This window comes from Anas acuta, chromosome 9 (genome assembly GCF_963932015.1).
Source record: "Anas acuta chromosome 9, bAnaAcu1.1, whole genome shotgun sequence".
Classification (NCBI taxonomy): Eukaryota; Metazoa; Chordata; class Aves; order Anseriformes; family Anatidae; genus Anas; species Anas acuta.
Window position 1 is genome coordinate 263,161 of NC_088987.1, and position 26,235 is coordinate 289,395.

General features: G+C 40.7%; 2 protein-coding genes and 1 long non-coding RNA gene across 16 annotated transcripts in view; 2 read left to right on the forward strand and 1 right to left on the reverse strand.

Annotated features, from left to right (window-relative positions):
* The window catches only part of RNF13 (ring finger protein 13), a 30,003-nt gene extending 23,035 nt beyond the window's left edge, over window positions 1-6,968 (forward strand). For both annotated transcript variants that reach the window (XM_068691955.1, XM_068691954.1), the window contains exon 10: window positions 547-6,968. In XM_068691955.1, coding sequence (XP_068548056.1) covers window positions 547-911 — 365 coding nt within the window. In that variant the 3' untranslated portion in view covers window positions 912-6,968. The remainder of the gene's footprint in view (window positions 1-546) is intronic.
* PFN2 (profilin 2) lies at window positions 6,938-11,723 on the reverse strand. 2 transcript variants are annotated; one of them, XM_068691968.1, is made up of 3 exons: window positions 11,433-11,723; window positions 9,965-10,157; window positions 6,938-7,968 (listed from the first exon to the last, which is right to left on the reverse strand). In XM_068691968.1, exons 1-3 carry the CDS (start codon window positions 11,562-11,564, stop codon window positions 7,871-7,873), a joined length of 423 nt encoding a protein of 140 aa, XP_068548069.1. In that variant the 5' UTR covers window positions 11,565-11,723; the 3' UTR covers window positions 6,938-7,870. The 2 variants fall into 2 exon arrangements, with proteins under 2 accessions (XP_068548069.1, XP_068548068.1); XM_068691967.1 differs by lacking the exon at window positions 6,938-7,968 and adding an exon at window positions 8,037-8,279 and having other exon boundaries at window positions 11,433-11,716.
* Window positions 11,724-11,853: 130 nt separating this feature from the next.
* The window catches only part of LOC137861013 (uncharacterized), a 90,353-nt gene continuing 75,971 nt past the window's right edge, over window positions 11,854-26,235 (forward strand). For 4 of the 12 annotated variants that reach the window (XR_011099311.1, XR_011099305.1, XR_011099312.1 and 1 more), the window contains exons 1-4: window positions 11,855-12,369; window positions 13,045-13,110; window positions 24,416-24,560; window positions 25,015-25,085. This is a non-coding gene — a long non-coding RNA (uncharacterized lncRNA). The other 8 variants (XR_011099313.1, XR_011099315.1, XR_011099316.1 and 5 more) reach the window with 7 other exon arrangements.

Consider the following 26,235-nt stretch of genomic DNA (forward strand, 5'->3'; position numbering starts at 1 on the left):
AAAAAATAAAATAAAAATCTGGGCTTGACACTGTCCCCTAAATGTCTGTTTTTAATAGGGAAGTACATTTCAGAGTTCCCTTTTACATAAAACTAAGCTTTTACTTTCTCCAAGACAATTAATCCATAAAACTTAATTTAGTTGATTACTAGTGACATAGACAATGTGGATGAATGGGTATAGTCTGTCCTGTAGCCTGAAGCTATACAAATTATTGCCTTGACTGCACTTGAAAGCCAGTGTTGATGATTTTATCAAACATGGCCCATTGCAGGGCTGCTCTCAGATTGATTCAACAGAGGAAATGGGTATTTACTGCAGTATTTGTCATAGTGTTAACGGTCAATAATTAGGTCCTAGATCCTAATCTATTAGGTGTTTTGTACATAAGGATATACAGTCTACATGCCAACAAACTTTTAAGTAAAATTCTCAATATGAGTTAAATTCTAAGATATTTATGTTAATTAAAACAAAAACAATTTAGCAGGTTTAATTGTCCTTTTGCCTTAGATAATAACGTACTTGTATTTTGTTTTCTAACAGCATATCACTGCAAGTGTGTGGACCCCTGGCTGACAAAAACAAAAAAAACATGTCCCGTTTGTAAGCAGAAAGTGGTCCCTTCTCAGGGAGACTCTGACTCTGAAACAGACAGTAGTCAAGAAGAAAATGAAGTATCTGAAAATACCCCCTTGCTTAGACCATTAGCCTCAGTTAGTACTCAGTCCTTCGGGGCTTTGTCAGAATCTCACTCCCATCAGAACATGACAGAGTCCTCAGAATATGAGGAAGATGACAATGACAATATTGATAGCAGTGATGCAGAAAATGGAATAAATGAAGAAAGTATAGTGGTTCAACTACAGCCCAATGATGAAAGGGATTATAGAGTGACAAATATTGTTTGAGACTACTATTGATTAATAGTGTATGAACAAAAGAGTTCTTAAGGTCATACTTCACAAACATTTACGTAGGTAATACATTTTAATTTGTAATCCATCTGGTTTCTTCAATAGCGGTTCATGTAGTAGTACTATGGTTTAATCATTACAAATAGATTTATTTTTGATTCAGGTATTCAGTCACGTGTTCTTTAACAGTTTAACTGGATTTCACAATGCTAATGAATAATGTTAATAGTTTATATAACTAGAAATATTACACAGACTACTTTAAATGTCAGTGTCTGTTGAAATGGGATTTAGCTGGAAATAATTTTCATCCTTTTTGTAGCTACAGCTGGGTCATACCAATAGCAATATTTATTATGTGTATGGTATGTGTTAACCCTTAAGCCCAACAAAAACTGTATTTGCATGTTTGTATAGAGTTTGCCTAAAAGCTGTCACCACTACTGAAAAAAAAAAGGTAGAACAGATCAATATTCTGTATGTTGATGTATCAAACGAAGCAGAAGAAATTCCACTTTTATCTCAAAGCACTGATTCCAAATAATCCTTTGGAGTTTGCCACTCTAGTTGAGTTTAAGCAGTCCTGTTGAGCAGTTCGTAGGATAAGGAAACTTAGAATATATATATGTTTAGTTTTAAGTGGTTCACAAGGTAAGATTCATCTGTAACATGTTAATTTAGCTTTGTTTGCTACTATGATGTAATCTGGTTTTCAGTGATGATGTGGGAGCTGGGGAGAGGGTGACTAAAACAGGGAAGGTTTTGTTCCAAATAGAATTTTAGGTAAGTATTCTATTGATCCTCAAGTCATACACCTCTTACTAAAGAGCATTTTGTGCTACATTAATCTGCTAAATTATGTATATAGAAAAAAAAATTTTCCTTTCAAATACCTGATTTGAAAACAAGTGCTTATAACTATTAAACAGAACTCAGTACTTACCAGTGTATCATGAAAAAAGTAAATTATATATAATACCTCTGTAACTATGTAGAAAGTAACAGCACATGTATAATCAAAATGCAGAGATTTTTTTTATATGGCCTTGAATAAGGAAAGCTTGACAGAATGTTAATAAATGTTTTCCACTTTACGTATCAAAAGGATTTTATTTAACTTACGCCTTACATTCATTGTGTACTTACACATTTATTACCATGTAAGGTTAAAGAATTTTTAAAGATCCAGAACATGGAATTGTGAACATCCCTTAGTAACATTAACCTTTGTTGTACTGTGTATCACAGTACAAATCTTATACTGATCAACACTATGCAGTGGAACTAAGCTACATCGTAAACAGTTTTTGTTCATTTAGTTTGATGAGAAGCTTGAAACAGTCCAGGTCTATACATGTAATCTATATGGGGGAAATAAGGCCAGAGTCCTATTCATTTTTCCTGTCTGCTGTGCCAACACCTTTACAGCTGAAGACTAAGTGTTTGTGTTCTGAAAGTCAGAAAGTGCCAAATTCTGGGCTGAGGAGATCACAGGTGAGGTGTTTCCATTTGTTATTTCTGACTTAATGTGCAGTGCAGCTACATACCCTCCTTCCTTACACCTGGTAGTGGAAATCAATTCTCTTGAACTGGTGAACAGCAAAGAGGGTTTCATTTTCGGAATGAGGCATGGGAAAAGGATAATGAAGAATAATGATTAATATACAAACCACTGCCAATCCATGGGGTAAACATAATGTATTTGATTTTGCTGTGTAAAATTCCACCTCAAATGGCATATGTCTAGTTAAGACCAAATATGAAAACCTAAGCTGTAAGATGTTTCTTAAAATAGGTTTCCCGCTGTTAATATGTAATAAGTGCATGTGTTTATTCATAATTGCATTTCAGGCACCCCAAAACTTGAAGAGATGCAGAACCATGAACAGAAGTCAACTTTTTAACATATGCTACATTTAACACTGAGTGTAGTATTTGCTGCAATGACAAAAAGTGAAAGGAGACTTTAGTTTGCCATGCTCCATCCTATACAGAGAAATGCAGGCAGCAAGAGATACTCTGTTCCCATCCCAAACCTGCTGTATGTTTCAAAAAAAAGTCCAATTTCCTAATGCTATTAATGTAAATTTCATTTCAGCAGGCCTTGGTAGTAAACACTGAGATGGCATTTCTCCCCCATGCCCCTCCTCCTGCCTTGCACCACAGATAGTTTACTCATCTGTTGCCATTGCCAGTGGGGATGTGAATGAAAAGAACAGCACTTCATTAAAGGAATCGCTGCATTTCTGAGTATAACTTGTATATTTCATTAAAACTTGCTGGATAAATCTTCTGTCCCAAAAGGCAGTGTCTTCACAAACCTACAGGAAGAGATAAATATGGATTTTTCTTTGGACTATGACCTCCTCGTTTACCATGTGAAGGAGCATAGTTTCCTCACCTTGCCACAAACAGCTGACTACCAGTTGCTGTTTTTATATAATTTTTTTCCTCCCTTTATTATAAGCCCATCAATCCAACTTCAGTCTCTAGCTATGTTCCAAATAGCACACTGGTACTTGAAAGAGGTTCATGCTTGGTTACCTAGCTGAAAAAAAAAATCTAGTAGATAGCTACATGTATAACTAGTGTCTGAATTTAAAATACTTCATGAGTCCTCTGAGGTGTATGTCTACATAAAATAGCATAGTATCATTGACTGTTATCACAAAACGTAATTATTTGTATGACCAGTATAAATAGCTTCTTATAAGTTTGAACCAAACCTTTCATTTACATAAGGAGAATAAACTACTCTGAAAAGATGCCAAAGACAGGAATTAAAACTCACCCTTGAAAGGAAAGATAAGTCCTCATATTTTCAGAGGTGGGAAGAGTACAGGAAAAAGTGACAAGTCTAACAAGTGTTTTTCTTAACAGGTCACCAAGGAACAGAGAAAGGATTTAATGAGCAAAACAAACCAGTACATAATACTGGAAGAGCTCCAGGGCAGTGTTTGAATGAACAGAAGTAATGGGACAGCTAGGTGTAAAATAATAGAACAGGGTATTAAAACAAAATGCAATTCCTTCTGTAAATAGTTAGAATTCAGTAGAGGCAAGAAACATCTAACAGAATTCTAAGTAGCATTCATTATAAAAAAAATGAATTTAGTGAGAAATCAATATAATGACCATCTAAAAGGCTAAGTCCTAGTGGCTGGTATAATTGAAACCTGCCAGTGAATGATTAGGATGGAGAAAGTGAACACGCTGGCATTTAACTTCAGAAGTGTTATTTCAGGGAAAGTAAGGGACTAATTAGAATGGCCTGGAAGTTAGCATTACAAGCTTGTAAACTCCTGGTAGTCTGCACATAAATCCAGCTCTCCCTTATCTCCCAGTGTGTGCCATACAGGGGCATAAAGAACTAGGGATAGAGGAGGGAGAAGTGAATCTTAAAATAGTGAAGCAGTTTGGTCAGTAGTGAATTATCTTCCTTCCTGAGTTTGGGAAGAGAGTGAACAACTTTAGAACTACCCTTAAAAACACCCCCACACCCACCCCAACTTTAAAGCAATTCTGCCTCTTCTCTGCATTAATTTTCCTGAGTGGTGAATTGTGAGTAGTGGTATGACCTAATAAACTGTTACCTCAGAACTGGCTGGAGCAGGACTATATTGAGGAACATTACACTGTTCAGGGTCTAGCCTGCCAGTTAATGCTGCTAATCACCAAGAGAAGGGCAGTAAGTACATCGCTGTGCATGTGACTTTGTTGTGTCAATAGAATTAAACTGATAAAGTCTAAGATAAAGTATTTTATTGTAGCTCTTTTAGTACCTTTCTGCAAGGAGGAAAAAAACCCAACAACTTTGAATGCGGAATGAACCTCTGTCAGAAATTAAGCTCTTAGCATTGGAGAATTTAAGTTGTTTTTAAGTTGTATATAATCTGGAAATTAGTAGAGGGGTTAAACGTGATGGAGTCAAATTTGATGAGCATTCAGGCTATTCAAGAAATATACTTTAGGTAGATTCTGTTAAATAATGTGTGCAGACACCATTTTGCTGTGGAAATCGAACAGCATTTGGGAAAGTAGTTTTAGCAATGATTTCTCACAAGAAGTAGTAGCTATAGCTAGGTGACAATGTAGATGCCTCTGGACATGTGCTCAGAACAGGGGATTGAGCATAAAGAAACGTTAGGTTGAATAAGGAATGGGAGGGTAAGTACTTGGTATGTGCTTATGTTACTCCTGCCTCTGAGGTGCCATTACAGGTAATTCCTGATGTGATGGCCTCATTATTGAAAAATTTCCATCAAAAATAAAAATCCTGTAATCAGAATGTAAGTGCAATTTTAAGTTTGGTTTAGGCAAAATTTAGATACAGAGCAAAACACATTCTGATATAACAATTTCACTGTAAAAGTGAGAGGTTTGCATCCTCTGTATTAGAAACTACCAAAAGTGAACTTGTTCTGGGCTGTGGGTTTGTTCTAGTCTGTTTCAATTTTAGCACTGTAACAGACATTAAAGGTGGAAGGTACAGCTCAGACCCTAAGCCACTCAAGCAGCCAGAGGAGATAAATATTGCGTACGTGAAGGCTTCAGTTAGAGGGGGCGCTAGGAGCAAAAGTAGGTGCAACGGTTACACTGAAGATTAAGATGAAGGGAGAGATAGGGGAGAGCAATGCCATCTTGATGGTAACATCCAAGCAGCAAGTAACTGGCACTGTCAGGACTAGGAAAAGCATCACCTTAGCTGAAGATTAACCTCTATCTAAGGTCTGGGCTTTTCTTTCTTCTCCCCCTCCCTCAAATTCCCATTGTTTACTATCAGATCTTAAAAGGCACACTGCTTTCACCTGACTCTTGCTTTCAAAGTACTTTGGTAGCAGACACACCAGAAGCCTCATAGATGCTGTTTAGCTGGCAGACCTTAAGCCTCTTCCCTACCAGAGGGGAACAAGCTCTAATCCTACTGAATAGATTGTGTGGCAGAGGTCTCCTCTTGCTTCTGTTTTTCCTCTTTTTATTTTTTATTTATTTTTTTTTACATTTTCATAGGATGGGAAACGCTGTAAAACAGCTGGGAATGCACTCCCTCTTTTGTCTGGTAAACGCAGAGGTAGCCAAAAGGAATCTCGTAATTTAGATATATCTACATTAAAGGCCTTTTATAAAGGCTTAGAATTTTGTCCTTTAACTAGAGTGGTATTATCATACTATTACTATTTCACAAACCTTACAACTGCACTTTGATCAAGTATTAGAGTAGTCAGCCATGCAATGAGGAAGGGCTTCAGAGGATAGTTGGAGGGGGAAAAATTACAAACAGTCTTGTTTTGTTTGGTTGGAATAAATTTATTTCATCTGTCTGTAAACAAGGTGTTTTTAATAGTTATGGCATTTTTTGAAATGCATATTAAATCAGATGAGTTAGACTGTATCCCAGATGTAACAAAGTGCAGGGAAAGAAATGGACAAATCAGCAACAAGAATTTGTTTAAATCTGTACATTATCCACAAGGCCCAACAATAGAAGCAAATACTAGAATGTCCCTAAAGTAGTGCCATTCAAAAGAAACCCTTGTAGTCAGTTAAAATCCATCTCACAATAGCAACAGTTCATTTTTTTTAAACAATAGTATGGCACAGAATACATATTAAAAAATTCATCACAAGACAGCCAAGTCAGTTATTCCAACCAATACCATCTCCCATTTATTCTTTTGTATACAGAGTTCTGCAGTTCTCTTTAAATGGACATACAAGTTAGTACCGTGCCTGAACTGAGAGTTTGGTTACAGACATTTCAAATGACTAGTGCACAAGGCAGTTCACTCCATGATTTCTGCAGCAAGGGTGTGACAGGCCAAATGAAGATTTTAGATTTGAAATGGCATCATTTTGACAGGTTAGCTTTCAAACTACCAACCTTCATCTGAATAATGGCTTCAGAGCAGCAGAACTCTTTAACCAGTAACTAATCTGGCAGAAAGACTGGAGTCAGTCAGCACTCCCAGAATAGCTGAAGGTGGCAGTTTTCCACAATGATATTGCAATTTAATTTAAAAAAAAAAAAAAAAAAAAAAAAAAAAGAACAACCCAAGCTGCAAATTAAAATTGGTCCTATGAAAAACTGAAACCAGACACACTCCAGATGGTTATGTTGGGATATCTAATGTCCATAATGGCAGCCTTTTACAATTTAACTACAGAACAGGAGCTGGCAAAAAAAAAAAAAGTGCCTGAGCTATTGCAAAGATGGAATGTCCCTGGGGATTCATTTGGGATGGTGGTTGTAAGGTCATGGGAGGAAGTGCATCTGTACCCTTTGATAGTTTTGCGATTGCACTTATTAAGCAGTACAAGCTTCATATATCATGAAGAAAAAGTGAGACTTAAACCTACAGTGAAGTGCAACAACAAAACTAATTTAACATTAATAGCTTTTGAGTGGCAAATTGGTTAAACAAACCAGGCACTATAAAAATAGGTGTAAGCAAACATACGTGGATTAAAAAAAAAAAAAAAAAACACAACAAAAACACAAGAGGGGAAAGGGACAGAAATAAAGATATGCATGCACTTTTTCCTCCCAACCATGCTCTATGAAAGGAAGACTAGTGAGCTGTGTAATTGCTCAAAGTGCTGAAGAGGCATCGATCAAATTAGATTGTACAATCGGCACCTTGTTTAGTATTTAAGTTGTTTTAGTTGTCAATACACACTAATTGCTAAGACAAAGCAAAGCCTACACTTGGCATATTCCCCTCCCAATAGTTTTTCAAGGTATCATGCATATCATCTTTGTGGTGCAGTAATGGTGCCAGATACGGGATTTGGTTACACACAGTGGTTAACATACAAATGAACAAAGGGTAACTGGAATTATGACATTAGAAAATGGGTAAATAAAAAACGCAAACTACCATCTACAGTCTGGTAGCACTGAACACAACTGGATGGTGATGAAGACAGTTGCTAGCTGGATGGGGAGAGGCTGCTTAGACGTCAGACCTCCTCAGGTATAAAGCCAGTTCATATGCTTTCTTGTTGAGTGTCCCTCCATGGACACCTTCCTTTCCCATGACTATAACCAATGCTGGAGTACACAAGGAAACAAAACAGAAATGAACAGAGTTAAAGAAAAAAAAATAACACCTTTCCCCACCAACAAAGGGATACAAAGGAGACACAGGTTCATACCCCATCACCCTGCATTGCTAATAAAGTTTCCAGAATGTAAGGTTTAAAGCTCACCGCCAGGAAAGTTTAATAGCAATCTTCCCCTAGTACTTAACAGTCTGCCTAGCAACTAGAACCCAGAGTCTCTCAAGTATTTTGCCATTGAGTATGCCTTCTTATTCAATCCGCCTCCATGGACCCCTTCTTTGCCCATTACAAAGACCAAGACTGAAAGAGAAAAGAAAAAAGTTTTAAAAAGTGCGTGTTAGACAAGGAAATAATGCAAGTTTTAGGCAGCGCAATAAACACACTCAAATTCAAGATCTAGTACTTTGGTATTAAGCTAGTTTTACAGGAATCTTGTAAAAAATACAGATGTAGACAGGGCTGGGAGAAGGCACAGGTTATTCTTCGGGTAAGCCATGAATTCATCACTTAAAAAAACATATAAAAATTTAAGAAATGCCACCAACTACCTCAAAAAAGAACTGTAGTGCCTATCCACCATCTGCTATCGCCCAGCCAGGAAACCCTGGCTACATGTTAAAAAACAAGGGGGAGAAAAAGTGGTGTCAGGGACAAAAGTAGGTGTACACGTAGAAGAACTGTGACGCTGAGGAGCACAAAAGGTAATAGTCATGTCTGTAGTGGACACTGCCAGTCAGTCTAAGAACCAGAATAACTCTTATTGCTAGCAAAAAAATCCATAGGGTCTGACCTGGACTAAGACTTAATCGTGCAATGATATGACTATAAAGCATGCTTCACGTTTTGCATAAGACAAAGATTTTAATGCTGACTCCAACTAATCTCAAAACTCTGGTGATGAAGTGTCCCAGCTGTCTTGCCAACAAGAACATGGTAAGGCTCTTCAGCAGTACACACCATCTGCAAGTTGCCAGCAGATGTCACTAGCAGGTACACAGACACACTAAGCACTGTTCTCTCAGAAGCCCAATTGTTTCCCAAGTTAAGCACAGTGTAATTGGAAATCCTGCAGTCAGCCTACCTACAGGTGATTGTACATCTCCATAGCAATTCACTCAGAAAAGGCTTAAGACAGACAGTTCTCACTAGCATTTCATAATTTGCAGCAAGGAGTCAGAACTCTGCTCGTTTTATTTAAGTGCTGCGAACACTTGCCACCTGGCTTTAACTTACAGACAAATTTTGCCTTTTTTTTTAAAAAAACTTTATACGCAGAAGTCCAGTAATCAACAATTTATTCTACAGCCAGATAAAAAACACTAAGCTAGGTATTCTGAACACAATGCATACTGCTTGTAGCCAGTATTTTCAGGCTCTTTTTTTTTTTTAAACATTCGAGTATAATGCCTTCTCAGTAGCATGTTTTGCTGGAATTTAAGTGAGGAGCACAAGGAGTAGACAAACTAGCATAAAGCAAGTTTCTCCCTGATACCAAATTGGACAGGCATTTTTTCCCCAAAGACAGACTTCAGAGAGCTCAATAGTAAGTGCAAGAAGAGTTAGTGTAGAACTTGTTAAAAGGCAAGTGGAAGTAGCTCATACAAGAAATTCACTTCTGTGCAGAATAAACTTTCAGTTGAGACATGTTCAATGTAAAAGCTTATTTCACTATAAATCGTTAATGTGTCCCTATGGTATTCTACTGTAAACTTCAGTTGCTGGAGTAAATTTGCCAACTATATTGCAATAACCAGGTCCTTCTTGCCTGAGATCTCGTCAACCGTTTCACAGCCTAGCACCCAACCGTGATCACACATGGGGGAACCAGGACAAGTGTTTAATCATAGGCAAAAGTCTAGTTAATCAGCCAGACCACCGCCACCCACCCTGATTAACCATTAAATACAAGATTTTGGATTTAGTAATCGGAGCCTATGCCCATACTGTTAACTGAATGATCTACGAGTGAGTTAAATCCCGCTTACCTCGGCCAGCTCTGCCTACAGCAACGTTGTATGTCGGCTCACCACCTTGACTCTTTGTCCTGATGTCCATTGTGCAGTCACCATCAACATACAGGCTATCTCTGATCACAGAGCACTTCTTTGCACCAAGGGTCAGACCGTTGGTGAAGAAACCCTCTCGGTCTTTTCCTACAATCATATCTATTTCTACTGGCTGTCAAAGAAAAAAGTCCAGAGTTAGTGCTCCTTTATCTTATCGCCCAATCTCTATTTTAAAAGCGTCCTGTCCCTGGCCGAGAGAATTAGACAGAAAGCTTCCCCTCGTTCCCACCAGGAAGTACTCCAGCACACACCGCTTTGTTAGCAGCAGTATGCACTGCGCTGCTCTGCTGCCCCTGGAAGCGGTGGAACTGCTGTCCCGAAACCCTTCATGGCCTACGCGGTGCTGGGTACCAAGGCGCCGTCAGCGGAAGCACCGGCGGCTGAACTTACGGAGTGCCAAACGCGTTTCGGTGCCCGCAGGAGCCGGGTCCGACCCCGAGCACAGCGCGGGCGAGCCGGCCGGCCCTCCGCCCCTCGCGGCCGGAACGCCGGCTGCCGGCCCCCGGCGCCTGCCCTCGCCGAGCGGCTGCCGCGGCCCCTGCCGGGCGGGGCACGGCCCCGCAGCGGGGGCAGCCGCGGCACGGCCCGGGAGGGGGGCGCCGCGGGGGCCGGGCCCCGGCCGCGACACGAGGCGGCGGCCGCCGCAAAGTGCAGAGTCACGGCAGGCCCGGCCCAGCCGCCCCGCGCCGCGCTCGGCCCCGGCCCCGGCCCCGACACCGGGCCCGGCGCGGGGCGGGAGGGGAGGGGACGGGAGGGGGCCACGGTGCCGCAGGGCCCGCCCCGCGCGGCGCCTCCGCACGGGCAGCGGGAGCCGGGCCCGGGCCCGGGCGGCAGCGGGGGGAGGACGGGCAGGGCTGGGGGAGGGGAGGGAGGGAGGAATCAATGGCAGTGCGCCATCTTGGCGATGGAAAACATGGAGCCAGCGGCGAGGTGGGCATTCACCAACGCCGCCTACGCCGCGCACGTAAGCCTCGCCGCAGCGCCGGGCCCAGGCGCGGGCAGCCCTACGCGAGCCCCGCCGCGCGCGGCCTCTCCCGCCGCGCCGCCGCCTCCCGCGGCCCCCGCGCGCCGGCACCGGCCCCCGCCCCCGCGCCCAGGCCCGGCTGCCACCCCCGGCTGCCACCCCCGGCTGCCACCCCCGGCTGCCACCCCCCGCGGCCGCGGGCGGACGGAGACAAAAAGGCGGCGCCGCGCCGCGGCTCCCCCCCCCCCCCCCCGGCCCGCCTCAGCGGCTCTGCGGCGCGGGCCTGCCGCCGCCCCCCCGCCTCTCCCCCCCCCCCCCAACACCCCGGGGCGGCCGCCGATCCCCCCCCGCCCCCCGCAAGGTGCCCCCGTCCCCGGGCCCGCCCGCGGGCGCCCCATCGCCCGGCGCCGCCGCCGCCCTCACCGTGATGCTCTGGAAGATGCCGCCGGCCGTGGCTGCCCAGACGTACTTGGCGTCGCAGTACCCCACAATGGCGGCCTCCTGGCAGCAGCCATCGCACATCAGGTTGTCCACGTAGCTCTGCCAGCCGGCCATCTTCGGCGCCGGGCGGAGGCGGGAGCGAGCGGGGCGGCGGCGGGCAGCGAGCGGCGCGGCGCGGGCCGGGCGGCTGAGGCGAGGCGAGGCGCGGCGCTCCCTCTCCTCTCCCTCCTCCTCGGCGAGCGGAGCCGAGCGCTGCAGCGAGCGGCGCGGCGCGGCCCAGCCCAGCCCAGCCCAGCCCAGCCTCCCTCCTCCTCCTCCTCCTCCTCCCCCTCCCCTCCCCTCCGCGCTGCCGGCGCCGGGGGGCGGGGGCAGGAGGGGCCCGGCCCGGCCCCGCCCCCCCCCCGGCGGGGCTGCGGCGGGGCTGGGGGGGGCCGGCACCCCGGGGGCGGCCGAGCGCGGTGCCCCCGGCCCGGCCCGGCCCGGCCCTGCGAGCGGTGCAGCCCCGCTTCCGCCGCCCGCAGCCCCTCGCCGGCGCTCCGAGCCGGGGAGCCGCGAAGGCTGCGCTGGCGCCCCGCGCCCCGCGCCCCGCGCCCCGCCTCGGCACGCGCGGTCGCTGCCGGGGTGAGTGCCCGGGGCGGCCCCGGGGCTCCGCGCGGTGCCCGCTCGGAGCCTGCCCGGGGAGCGCGGGGGCTCCGCGGGCCCTGCCCCGCCCTGCCCTGCCCTGCCCTGCCCTGCCGGCCGGAGCGCCGTGCTCCCGGCGCCTCGCCTCGCCGGCAGCAGCTGGCAGCGTCCTGCGGGAGAGCGCCGCCGCCCCGTGCCGCCGCCCCGTGCCCCACCGCTGGCTGCGCGTCTCGGTTCTGTGTCGGGGGGGTTCTGTGTCGGAGCGTTGGTGCTGTGCGGAGGCGGCGGGCTCCCCACCGTAAGTACTAGCGTGGCGTATTTTATTCCTGCGTGATTTTGTAGGCGGCGGTTTGGGGTTGTGTTCCTCCCTCCAGGTTGCACCGAGTTCCTGTAGAAGTAATGTATTTTCCAGCTTTGTTTAGGAGAGGCCCAGATTTATCGCCACCGTTGGCGTTTGGCTGCTCAGAGCCTGCCCCGCTGGAGGCTGCAGCGGCGTCCTCCGAACGGGCGTGCTGGGGCGGCTCCTGGGTCGTGCCCGCAGTCGAAGTGGGGAGGGTGGGGTGGCGCCTCCCTGCCGAGCGGGGCAGCCCGGCCTTCCCTGGGCTCCATTGGGGTTCCTGGGAGGCTGTTGAACTATGAAGTGGCCTTCCACGCCGTTTGCTTTGGAGCTTTAATTCAGGAAGTTGGAGCTCATACCTGAATTTCCCGAGGCATAGAATACAGCGATTGAAACTGTCTTTTCCTGTGGCTACATCTCCCAGTAAGAATATTCACCAGCTTTTTACAGTCAGCATACCTACAACATACTTGAGGGTGTTCTTAGTCCTTTTAAAACCTAATTCAGTTGTCATGAGATTGACTGTTGTTCAGGTACTAATAGAGTTTGCTTAGATTACTAGATACTTCTAAAAAGAGCTTATTTTGCATCTTTTAGCTTAATTCCATAAACGTTTCCTCTATTTTATTTTCACAGTGCCTTTGCCCCTCTGAATTTGGACCACACCAGAACTTTGCTTTATACTTTTCCTGCCATCCATGGGTACCAAAAATGTTTTCATGGCCTTGCATGTGCTAGCAATGTATAGACTGTAAATTTGCTTTTGGCTTTTTAAATAGCTAAAACTTTCTGTGACGTTTGGATGGATCTCATCATCCTCCCTCCTGATTCTTTTCATGGGAGGGAGAGAAAGAGAAAGTTTTCTTCTGTTGCTGTTGAGGGCCACTTCTCATTTTTTGTGCTCCCTTCTAGGAGGTTAGGAGGTCCCAGTTCAGCTTTATTACCTGCATAGAGAGAATGCATCATTCTTAAACGAGCAAGAGTTGCCTCAGTTGGTTGTAGTGTATGTTAGCTTATGTAGTCATTATGGTGCTGTTTTTATGGATGCTACTGCAAGAGCACATTTAAGACTGTTGGGTTTAAGAAAATGAGGATGTGCTCTATGTGTTAAAGACTAAGCGAGAGGATTTCCAGTTCTATTCTTTGATACAAGCATAATTTGAATCTTTGACCTTGTTCATTGTTAAATGAAGAATATAGATATATTAAAAATATCATTAAAATTGGTAGATGTGGATTGTTTTAACATCAGTATCTGTATGTATGAAGTGGTGCCATCTGACCATAAGCTATATAGTTAGGCTGAATAGTAGCTAAATTGTGATTTTCTGTGCACTTGTCTCTTTTTGCATTCAACCTGGTAGTTCTACTTTCTGGAAAGTATTTGCACACTGCTGACACGTTTTTTTTTATGCAGCTTGTAACAGTTACTAGTCTTCAATTCAGAACTTCGTCTAAAATTTATATTGGACCACATCAAAGAAAAATAATCATTTGAAATAGTTTGAAAATATAGACTGTATTTAACTAGAACACATGATTTATAACTTTGTGAGAAACTTTACTTTTATATCAGTAATGTAAAAGTTGAAAATGACCAAAAATCTGAAGCAGTGTGTATATTTTGTGAGTAAAATAACGTGCAGTGTTCTATCATGCTTTGTAACTACCAGAATTGCTGCTGTGCTCAAAATGGTTGGAGAGCTAAAGGTAAGACTTCTTGTGATATCCCTCATTCTTCCAGTTTTTCACCAAATTGACCCACCTGGAGAAAACATTAAACATCACTTATTTATAGACAGGAAGAATAAGTGGCCAGTAAAAGCAAGATCGTCTTCTGTGTGAAAATTAAACCTTACAGAGCTAACAGAAAAATATCCAAAATATAGTTTTGCTTGGTTTTTGTCATTTTTATTTTCATTTTTAATACAGAATCTACTGAGATACAGAATTTTCAAATGAAAAGTTATTTTCAAAGTGATTGTCTTACTGCTGTTAATCGAAAACTTAGCATTCTGGGGGAAAAGAATCACGGCTACAATCAGTCTACCTGAAATCATGGAAAGAAGATTCCACACCATGAATTTCCAGTGGCTTGACAGCGGCATTTCATGTAGGACCTGTGAGCTAGAGTTCATTCAGCATTAACAGTTACAAGATTAGCTTGTGGTACTGCTCTTGTCACTTCCTCTCTAGACCATATTGTGTTTCCTGTGGCAATCTTTGTCTTCACCACAAGTGCTTTCGGAAGTACAGAGGGTAGAACTGATTTAAAAGTGTTATGAGTTAGCAGATTCAGTTCTGTTGATTAAAAGCCAGGCAGCAAGAAGTATGCTGCCTCGTGACCTTGTGGTGATAACCAGAGAGCAGTGTGCAGAGTGCTTCCCCAGCTAATTAAGTAACTTGGCTAAAAAACAAGGAAGCCGCCAAAGGCTGGGATGAGTGTTAACTGAAATAAATGGTAGAAAGTTAATATTAATGAGATGAAAACTTAAAGCTAACTTTGAGAAAATAGGGTGTTACAAAATGCAACAAAGGTTAGATTAAGAGTACAATGCAAAGTTGTTTTGCGTAGCTACATCTGCACTTAAAGTCATATCAAATGCTAGCATAGTTCTACTTGCACTAAGAAGAGCCCTGTGTAACAGCACTTGAAACCATCCAGAAAGATCTGCAAAAAGAAAAAAAAAATTCTGGCATCTCCTGCACCATTTGGGAAAGATGGGTTTAACTCCCTGTACAGATGTTGGTTTCTTTTTTGTAGATCAGGCTTGCCTGATACAGCTTTACCATGTAGGTACCTCAGCAAAACCTTTGTCTTGCTAAGGATTAATTCATTAGGTAAGAAGTTGAGAAGAATTTCTCTTCTTTGTCGTTTACTCAGCCATCAAATTAAAAAATAACAAAGCTAACATGTAACTTCTAAATCAAATGCAGGCTTAGGGGTGCTTGCGATGTCAGATGATAGGGGTATGAGATTGCTTCTATTTAAGTTGCTTCCAGAAACAGTGGCTTTAAATCTGAGGACAATTCTTTGTGGGCCAGATTTATAGGCTGTCTAGTCAGGGAACTAAAAAGTATGTCCAGAATCATGAAACTTTGCACAGCTTTTGGATTTTTAAGATAAGTTTGTGATCTTGTCAGCAGCCAACAAACAAAAATCCTTAATCCTATAATGTCTTTTGTATGTAAATTCTAACTTGGGTGTGTGAAATTTTGAAATCTGGTCAGTTTATAGGTAGCTTGACGCAGGTGAGGGAGAGTGGGAGCATGTTCCGCTGAAGCTATTTTATTTTATTTTATTTTATTTTATTTTATTTTATTTTATTTTATTTTATTTTATTTTATTTTATTTTATTTTATCCAAGTTCATTGGTGATTCATTTCATGCCTTTGTTAATTGATCTTTTCGGTGGGTGAAAGGTTGTGTAGAAGTGATCTGAAGAATGCAAACTAAAACTAAGAAATGCAGTAGGGAGCTGGAAAAGTATGAAGTAAGAGAGAAAACAGAAAATTAGAAAATGGAACATAATAAGCATGGGTTCTAAAGACAGTTGTTTTTTCATTGTTTGGGGTTCAACAAGAGTATCTAACTTATCACTGCATGAAGTCCATGCCTCCACTCTTTGTGTAGAGCACTGACTGAGCTGAGAAATGATGTTAGATGAGAAAGAACAGCATTTAAGTCTTCCCAGGCTTCATCTGTTTGTTTGTTTCCCTGTCAAAGTTAAATGGAAGATAATTCTGCCTTTTTAACAAATCTGCATTTTTGCACTGTTAGCAGGCATTAAGGAAAAAAAAAACAACACACTTTTCCTAATGCAGCATTACACTGAGGGTGCACTGCAGTAATGCCAGGACTCTTTCATGCTTAAAATGATCCAAACGTCAGCAGCAGCTTCCTGGCAAACCATGTATTTGTCACAATCTGGCTCCAGTTTTTGGCTGTCTGTGCAAGGTCATGTTCCAGTTACTGAACTGACAAAACTTTGTTTTTCTAGCTCACAATTTCTTTATATGATTGGTTTTGCACTGCTTTCTGCTGCTTTTTCAGTCTACTGCATTGCAAACTAGGAAATTTGAAGTTTTTTTTCAGTACATTATTTCCTTCATTGAGCTTTCTTTCAGTAAAAGTATCTGTAAATATGTCTATCTGGGTGATATTTCCTTTTATGATCATAAATAATTTTTCTGTTGATGCTTGTTATTTGTTAAAAGTGCAAAGGGTTTCTGGATCACAGATGCATACATTTGTTTATCATATGTAATGTCTACCCAAAACATTCACTGTCTACAAAAGCACTTAATAATTATTCTGTAGTACGGAAAGCAATATTTTTCCCAGATAAATTACATAGTTACAACCTTACACTGCTCTGTAAAATTACGAATATATATTATTTTTGGAATAAACCAGAAACTACTAAATGCTTTTTTCCTGCAATTCTTTTTTTAACTGAGTACCCAAATTCTCTCTAGCCAGAAAGTACTTCATTTTAGCTATGAATAGCAGTCAAACTTCCTGCTGTCTGTTCACCAAAGAAGAGCCAGTCTATGTATATTTAATATTTAGAATCTTTCTGTATTAATTTATCATATGAAGTAATATTTCGTTTCAGCACCCAGAGAATTATTTCTGCCATAGATGTTGTGGTTTTCTCTCAATTACATCAATGCAAATAAATACTGCATTTTTGAGAAACAAAGTATGTGAACATTATTCTGTTCAAATTTGTCTACCTAGTCACCAAAGAAGATCAAGGAAAAGTTTTAAAATACATGAATTATGTGCTTAGAAAAGGTGTACTTATGAAAATCTAATGTTGCTGAACTGTAGGGTGTCAAATCTGGTGTGGATGAAAGAAAACATTAAAAACAAAAATGAGAGGAACAGGGAAAAGTATAATTGAGTAAAGGGGAAAGTAACCTAAGAATTCTCAATTTTTTTTCTATTTTCGTTCATAAAATTTTCCATTTTTTGTTTTTATACCTCACTGAAGCTAAGGAAACAGTACTACATCTCAATCAAACAGCTATTAGGATAAGTAAACATGTTGAAAATGCTAAGTTGAAGAAATTCTACAAAGGGTAAAGAAAACTTAGAGTGGGAGAGTGAAGCAGGCCCATTTCAATATTGCAGTTAACTGACATCTGTTTAGACCTGGTTAATGGCTTAAGAAAGACAGGCTTACATTTGTGTGCCATTTTTGTGTATGGATTTTGCTTTCCACCTGCTCCCCTCCAACTCCCTGGTTTTAAACCAGTATACATTTTCCACGTGGTAAGTGTAAATTGAGTCTGAATCTTGGCTTATGTGCTGTTTTGAAGTGGGCACTGTTTTTTTTATTACCAATGTTTACAGCAGCTGGGAGCGGGCCTTTTTAATAGCGTTATGAGTGGTAGGAAGAATCCAGTCATCTGCTATGTGATTCTTGTTGCACTCTTGTCCATCTTCCTGGAGTCCTCATACAGAAATTCAGCTTGCACAAAGTCATTGGATCACATTTAGATAGGAGCAATTGTGGAGCACTCTGCTCTTGGTCATGCACATTTCAAACAGTGCGTGCTGAGGTTATGTGGAAATGTACATGGGAAAGATGCATCTAACACAACTTGTCTGTACTTACAGTTAAGGTAAATATGAAATGGCAAAGGGTACTTTTTAAAGATTTGTAACTCAGGTGTGTTAACATTTCTCTAGAAGAGTGAAAAGATTCCTCCTCTTTCAGTTTTCTTTGAAACTCAAATGTAAAATGCAGAATGAGGACCACTTTTCTTCAACAAAAATACATGACTTTGATATACCAAAAATTCATATATATATCATAATCAACAATCCATCATATTATTGCTTTGGTTGTTAACAATCTGAGTTACCATCCTGTTACCATGTCCTGCTGGACAAACCTGTGTTTTAACTATTAGTTTAGAATAGTGTGCATAACACAGTTGTAACATAATGCGTTTTTGGTTGCAGAGTTACTAACAGGTACAGTTTTAGCACTTTGCATTGCAAAAAAATGTGGAAAAACATTGGAAGAGAACATTAGCACCAACTAGATTTTTTTTTTTTCATTTTCTTTCAATAAAGACACTTTCTCATGGCGTCATCAGAGGATGTCTTTTGAGAAAATAATGGTAAATGCTGGCTAGTAGTCAAGCCATGTATAAAACCATTAGGGCCCAAGTTTTTCAAAACCATTAATAACCTATTTGTAGATATGGCTTAGTTGGATGAATTGGAATATGTGCTCTTTGGAAGAAAATGGAACTGCTTTACTAAAATAGGACAGCTTGGAGGCAGCATGTAGACAAATGCGTATTTTTTTCTCAAAATCTACTGTTGGTGTAGAAGTTGAGACAGTCATCAGTCAAATGATGTCTGCAGCAGTGGAAATGGCAGTTCCTCAAATGCCAGCTTATACGCTTTTCCATCGTATTCTTTTATAATGTATTTCTATTGGGCACAGTTTTTTCTCGTTCTTCACATATTTGTCTCTAGTTCCAACTTTTTTTTTTTTTTTTTTTTAAAAGAGAAGTAGTTAGTGGTGAAAAATTACATTTCACTCTCCATGCTTAAAGCATTGTAACTGCTTGGTAGTAGTTTCTGATATTTATTAGTTTGAGAGAATAATAATTTTTATCAAATATCATTAAGGACTAATCAGAAAATGTGTGGCTTTGTGGAAAAAAATGTTTTTAATTTAAATGAGTAAATATTTTGTGTATATATATTTGCTATTTTAGAAACTATATCCTGTAACAGGAAATAGAAATGCCACAAAAGGATTTGCAATTTTAACCACAGTACAAACATGATCGCCTTACAGCATGCAGAATGGTAAATTGAGTTTAACAAAGATTAATCGAACCATTCTGCTAACTTTGCTGAAGTTCCTTTGTTTCTTTCTTTCTTCTTCCCTTCTGTCAATTCCCCTGCTCCCTTTCCCTGTGCTTTATCTTTCTTTTAGCTGTGGACTGTTGTTTTTTTGTGTTTTTTTAGCATTAATTGGGAATTCTCTTTTTTTTTTTTTTTTGCCATTTTATACATACTATTAAATACCACTACAGTAAATTCCAGAATTAAAACAAAGATTTTATTTATGAACTGCTTTGCTGAAAGAAAGGAGAAAGTAACCAGGAGGTACATCCAAAAAACAGAATATAGGCACTTGCTCATAAGTTTCTGTCCTGATGCCAGCTTTGTTTCTGGCCTGGCTTTGGGTGGCAAAGCCTGCGAGGGCACACGTTGCAGGTGTGCAGGTGTCAGGCCCTGTGGGATGAAGTGGCCTCTGCAGCTGGGCTGAGCCTTTGCTGTGTAGCAGTTTGGAAGCACTTGGCAAGGAATGGGAAGTCCAGGAGTGGGATCTGTTTTTCTGAGCAGTTTCAAACACGGATTTTCCCCTTCTCTTGAGAGCACCCTAGCTCCAGGCAGTGGGCTTCAGGGAGGAGTGCTCTGTGTTCCCTCCCTGCCTGCACCCGCTGTGTTTGGATCAGGAGAAGGTCAGTAGTGCAGAATATTACCATAATAATTGTACATTGCTGCCACGGAGAGAACTGCCTGAGTGGAAGCTTGGTTCCACAGACTGGGATGTGCGCATTTGGAGAATGTTGTCTGTATCCAACAGGTATCTTCTGTTTGGTACAAGACACGGCATCTTTAAAATTAAGCCCTTATACAATGTAAGAGTAATTCCAACTGACTTCCCTTTGTGTGTTTGAGCCGTTAAGCTTGCTGCTTCTTGATAGTTTGGTAAGCGTGTTTGCTATTTTTTGACTGCAAGTCTTTCAGTAACTTCCAGGACCCTGGCACTAGATGGAGCTTTAATCTACTTGCACTTCCAGGTCTTAAGTTTAGCTGCAAGCTAAAAAGATGGAAGAATAAATGAAGATATGTATGCCTGCTGTTAAATTTACAGTGCCCTTTTTTCCATTTGTTAGCAGAGTGGTGTAAATGATAAAATAGCAGAACTTCCTCTATCCAGTAGGTGGTTTATAATCATGCTTACTAGCACACTTTAATGTACTCTCAAGCTCATGGGAGAAGCTGCTATAAAATAGATGTACTGAAAATGTGCTGTATATTTAAGCTAATAATTAGGCTGTTCTGAGTAAAGGTAATGCCATTTTCTGAATGAAATCTCTGTTTATATATCAGGATGGGGTGGGGGTGACCAAGCCGTCTGTTTGCTGTGCTCATTCAATAATGCATTTGCATTTTTACTTCGTGCTACTAAAGCCAACAATTTAGAATCATCTGTTATCAGTCACTTCATTTTTTTCTCCATGTGTTACCCTTGAAAATATTGAACAAATAAAAACAAATAAAAAACAGCTTTGAAACTGTAGTGTTTAATACTTTTTATTTAGCAAGCATCATGTCTCACAGGCTGCACAGTCCATACCAGAAATTTAACACTGTCTCTGCCTTCTGCAGAAATAAAGGGAAGTACACGTAGATTTTTTGTTGGTTTCCAATGTTCATATCACCAAAAGACTAGTTCAGTCTAAACCATTTTCCAGACAGCAAAGTATCAAATATGTAATCAGTTCCCATTCAGTGCCACTCTGCTCTTTTTTTAAAACGATTTAGTAAAGTAAACCGGGAGATAAATACTTGGAAAAAATCCCAAAGCATACTTGGAATGCTGGATATGATAAACAAGGTTGCGTGTTTCAGCATCTCACTGCCATCTCCTCCTCAAGGTCTAATCTCTCAGTATACTTCACCTTTTATCAGCAGAGCTGAGGGACTCCATGCATACCACAGGATGAAAAATCTTTGTGGAAAACTACATAAATGCAGTATTGTCAGAGAGATGCTTTTGCTCGTATTCGGAGATTTCTACTACAGTACAAAACTGCTAAAGATCCATATTATATAAGGAAGAGGGCATGCTATATTGTGGACAAGTGTTTGCATGTGGCAATCTGTTCACAGTATTGGCTGTTCAGAAGAGGGAAGTATCTCAAACAGTGTTCAGAAAACACCTGTTTAAGAAAGTAATTTTAAAGGGGTGTTTAGTAGCTGACCTGGGAAAATTTGAATAGTTACTTGTGCCTAGATATTTATGTGTATTCGAAGTCATAATTTCCAAGGGAATCAATGGAAGTTTGATGCTTGAATATCTTTTAAAACTGTTTTTGTGAGGTTGTCACCAGTTGTTTTTCAACTGTAAAATGTCATTAGTACTGGTTTCAAAGGAAAAAGTTTGCCACTTTTTGAAGACAGAAGCAAGGGATATACTGGTATATCTGATTCCTCAGCTGCATTTGGAGAGCAGTGAGAAGTTATAATCCTTGGTGACATCAGTGATACAGGGCATAAAAAAGTTAAATGTCATTATTTCTTTACATTTTCTTTTCATTTTACAAATTGTTAGGAAGATTATTAAGGATAAGAACATGCAGGAACAATCTCTGTTACAAACCTAGCAGCTCCTCTGCTGTATGTGGACACCGTGACATTGATTGAGCAGTCTGTTGGCTCCGCTAGGATAATATAAAAAGCTTATCTACAGAAGTAAGCATCATAAAATCTGCACAATACGTGAACTGACTTTTTAATTTCTTCTTAAGAAGTTCTTTAACTCCTTGTCCCATATAGCAATTAATGTGCCTGGACAACTCTTCCTCTTCCCTTGCAAGTGGAAAAGAAGATGCATACTCTACGTTTTTAAAGAGGGATATAGGATTTACCCACAAAGCTTCCTCTGACCTAAAGATGGGGTAAAATTTCCTATTTGTAAATGGGGATGATAGGTTTTAGATCAATGTAAATGTTTACTTAAATAAATGGAAGCCCTGATGTTTGTATAACATCTTGACAATAGGTTCTGGCAATGCAGAATAAAAGAACCTCTGGAAACTAAGGGCTGATTAGTTCATTAGTACATATAGAATGTATACATTATATGTATATACACACACAGGAAGACTATATGTAGGTCTATGTTGTCCAGTGCTTTGTTGTTAGACATTTAATTGATGTCCCAGGTATGGTTTATGCCATTGCTTTAAGAAATCCTTTACAGTTTTAGTAGAACTTTCTTAAGAAAATTTACTTCATACTCGTTCTTTTCCTTCCTTAGATGAATTTCATTGGACCATCCTCATCAAGGTGATTTGTTGGGGGGATTAATATTTGCATGGAGGAAGATTTATATCTGCATTTAGGGTAGTAGAACAGGTGCTAAAGTAAGGTCATAACATTGAATAGAAGGGTACAGAGTAGTCATTTTAAGACAGGGTAAGAGCTTGCAGAAGGGAAGAGCTGTCTGAAATGTCCCAGGTACTGATTCACTGTTCCTGAGAGTGTCTGACCATTACAAAATCCTTTAGCATCATTCCAGCATTTTCATTAGCACTTCATCGCTTTCACTGGCAGAATGATCAAGGCTTTAACACTTTCTCTGCTTCCTGAAGATTTGTTTCAAGATCGGTTGTTTCCTCAGAACTTTTACAGAGGGGAGGATATCCTGTTCCTTGATCCTTCTGTCCTGTTCTGGAACCATTCTGTGGTGTCGGAGTACATCAGAAACCTGCAGGAGGAAGAAAAAGGGTTGTGTTGTGTTTACTCTTCTGCAGCTGCACTGCTGTTTTGCCGCAACACTGCACAGTTATAAGTCCGCTTTCCCAGTTCTTACTATTATCATTTCTGTCATTTCAGAAGGCACTCATTTTTTGTTTCGTTCTGCTTTTAGCAGTTCAAATAAATTTGTATTTGAAAATATATTTGTATGAACACTGGTGTATTCAAATACATTGAGTTTAACATAAGAATGATCTGAGAGCTGCTCCAGCTAATTATATTTAATGTGGTATTTCATAAAGTAAGGTGTTTTTTTTCTTGTATAGGAAAAAAGTTAGGTGTTTTTTTTTTCTTGTATATTATTCAGCATCATGGAGATAAAAGATCCCTTAAACTGAGAAGAATCTCATAACATGATGTTTTCACTTGATTTAATTTACTGGCAGATAAAAAATAGCTATTATTTCAAGTCCTGATTGACATACCGTAATATATTGCTTCTAACATTTCGCTCCTTATTTCTTGTTTGATTCTTTTCCAGTAAACTAAAGAGCTTTTTAATCTCCAGTGTTTTCTTCCATTGAAGCTATATACACATAATAACCAAGTTGTTACTTTATCTTCATCTTAGTAAGGTATAGACAGAACTGCTCGTGCCTATTGCTGTTAGTCATTTTCCCCTTACTGGGACTGCTGTTGCAGCTCTTGTTTGTGCGTCTGACTTTTTTAGTGTCCACTTCAAATGTAGACACACAAAGCTGTAGTCACAGTTCCAGCATTCTTTGTGCCAATGCCATATGCAAAGCTAAAATCACTGCCTTGTTCCTTATTAATAATTTGCATTTGCTGAAGCACAACCAGTTACTGGAGAGTCACAGGTCCACCTGAGACTTCGCACAGGCAGGTCCATTGTGCTTGGAAGAACTAGGTTATGCTATTTCTTTATCTCATGCAGGAGACTAAATCTACAGTTATGGATATTTGAAACATAAAACTGATTGGGAAAGGAATCCATATTTTTCTGTAGCATGCTGGGGAATATATTCCTGTGTAATTAATGAGGTTCTCTTTAGGATGGTACACTTTAAAGACTACTACATCAACAAAATGCATTTAAATGTGCAGTATTATAAATTCATACTGACCCCAGAGGGAAATTAACGTAAATCACTTAACTATTCAAAATGATCCTCCTAACTTGCAGTGGTCAGGCTAATGAAATCAAGCAAGGAAGTAGCAAACCTGCTCTTACCTCTGTTGATGGAAACCCAAAGTAATACTACAGCCATGAATGGAATGAGTTTGGAGCAGTATGTGTTAGCATACTCTGTGAGGGAAGCATTGCTTTCCTAGTTAATTATTAGAATAATTAGAATAATTAGAACTAAGATAGCATTAGTTAATTATTATTAGAAAAAATAGAACGAATCAATTATTAGAATTCGATTCTTGTAATATTTTATTTACTTTCTGTAGCAGATGCTTTTTGAGTTGGATTCATCAGGACAAGGCACTCTACAAATAGCATTACAAAAAAATTGTACTGAATTCTTTCCATTTGTTGTGTCATCAGCATGGCAGGATGACAGTACTGAAAACGACAAGTAGAAAAGGCAAAAAGGTATGTTCTTTAGCCACTTGCAGCCTGAATCTGATCATGTCCTGTGCCTTGTTATGATACATCGCATGATCTCTGAATGGTCCCCGATTCAACAGGACTAGGTCCACAGTAACTGTGGCAACCCAAACCATAGAAAGTTAAGCATAAGCTTATGACTGAAAGCTTAGGTCCCGTCTCTTTGAGTATTAATGTCTGGGTTTTTTTCTTTTTTTTTTTTTTTTTCCCCTATATAAGCTATGTTAATTGGCTGATGAAAAAAGACTAAACAACTATTCATTGATTATGACAATGATTTAATGTTTGTATTTTACTCAGATTTAAACTCAGTAACAGACAAAAACCAGAAGTTGGTAACTGAAATGATGACACCAATAACAAACACTGTCATTAAAGCATTGAATATTTTTTGTTGCTTCACTACAAAATCTGTCCTTGAATTTTGATTTTCTTATAGGCCTATCTTTTCAGAGATTGCTTTGACAGTAGGAATGGAAGAATAGGGTGCAACTGGGAGTCCTCAGCAAGGTATGCAGTTGTTTGCACATCAAGGAGCAGAGAGATTGTGTTTAAAGCAGATAAAGCAAGAACATTAAAGGGATAAGTATAGAAAAAATACTTTTTATAATAGGTGAAAAAGACAGATCTAAAATTGTTGGCTATCCAATAATTTTCAAACGTGAAATAGCTCCATCACCTTAAAATGAAATAACTGAGCCCTGTACATGATACAACACGTGTTTACCCATGATCTCAGCTAGAGTATGAAGTTAGATGTGACTTGCAAATAACATACAATAAATAGTCCTTCTGTTCTTTTCTCACCTTCTTTTTGATATGTAAAGAAGGCTTGAAACTTTTTTGCTTCTTTAAATAATTGAGTTATTTATCTCAGGAATGCCAGCAATGCTGAGTCTATGACATTGGCAAAAAAGCTTTTTGAAACGTCACACATAAACTTTACAGGTTTATTCCATCATTTGTCATTGTACCAGCTCTTAGTCACGTTCAAGTGAAGAAGGACTTAGGTTTCTAAGGTAAAACAACAACAACCACCACCTTTTTAATTCAAAAAGGAAACATATTTGACTATTTTGTTTCATCTTTATTTCTCTTCAATCAGCAAGTGAGGGCATGAGCTGAAATCTTTTGTCTCTATCACAGCTGAATATGAATAGGTAAACAGGAAATATTTTTGTCGTGTTGCTCCTCCCTGGAAGAAACAAAAACACTTCTGGAATATGAGAGGCTTATTTATGAAATAGACGCTATGTTGCTCTGCAGCATTAGGACTCTTGCTTCCTAGTAAGTTCAGATCTTTTTTTAGGTGTCCTGAAACTTTAACTTAGAGATGCAGCCTTATCTGAGTTAGGCAGCTGGTAAGCAGGAATACTGGAGCTTAAGTCTCTGAGGTGGCTGGACCCTTTTGGAAAGCTGCTGTGAGAAAGAGAGCACTTGCCAGAGCAGGAATTGAATGTAAAAGCAATCGTAGTCCTCTAGCCTTTGAGTGTTCTGTAGCAGCTGATTTATCTCTGTGTCTTTGCACATCACATACCGTTTGTGCTCAAGTTAATTTCCAGACTAGCTGGCATGAAACAGTCTGCCTGAAATATGGAAAGCCCTGTCTTGTGTATAACTCCCAATCTGACCATTTATACCAAGCCAGTTATGAAGAGCT

What these genes read in the sequence shown, in the direction of transcription:
- PFN2 (XM_068691968.1), bottom strand. Translation starts at nt 11,564, where the DNA reads ATGGCCGGCTGGCAGAGCTACGTGGACAACCTGATGTGCGATGGCTGC. An exon ending in GCATCTTCCAGAGCATCACG is followed by an intron (nt 10,158 to 11,432) that starts GTGAGGGCGGCG and finishes TTTCTTTGACAG; the next exon opens with CCAGTAGAAATAGATATGAT. An exon ending in TGTAGGCAGAGCTGGCCGAG is followed by an intron (nt 7,969 to 9,964) that starts GTAAGCGGGATT and finishes TGTGTACTCCAG; the next exon opens with CATTGGTTATAGTCATGGGA.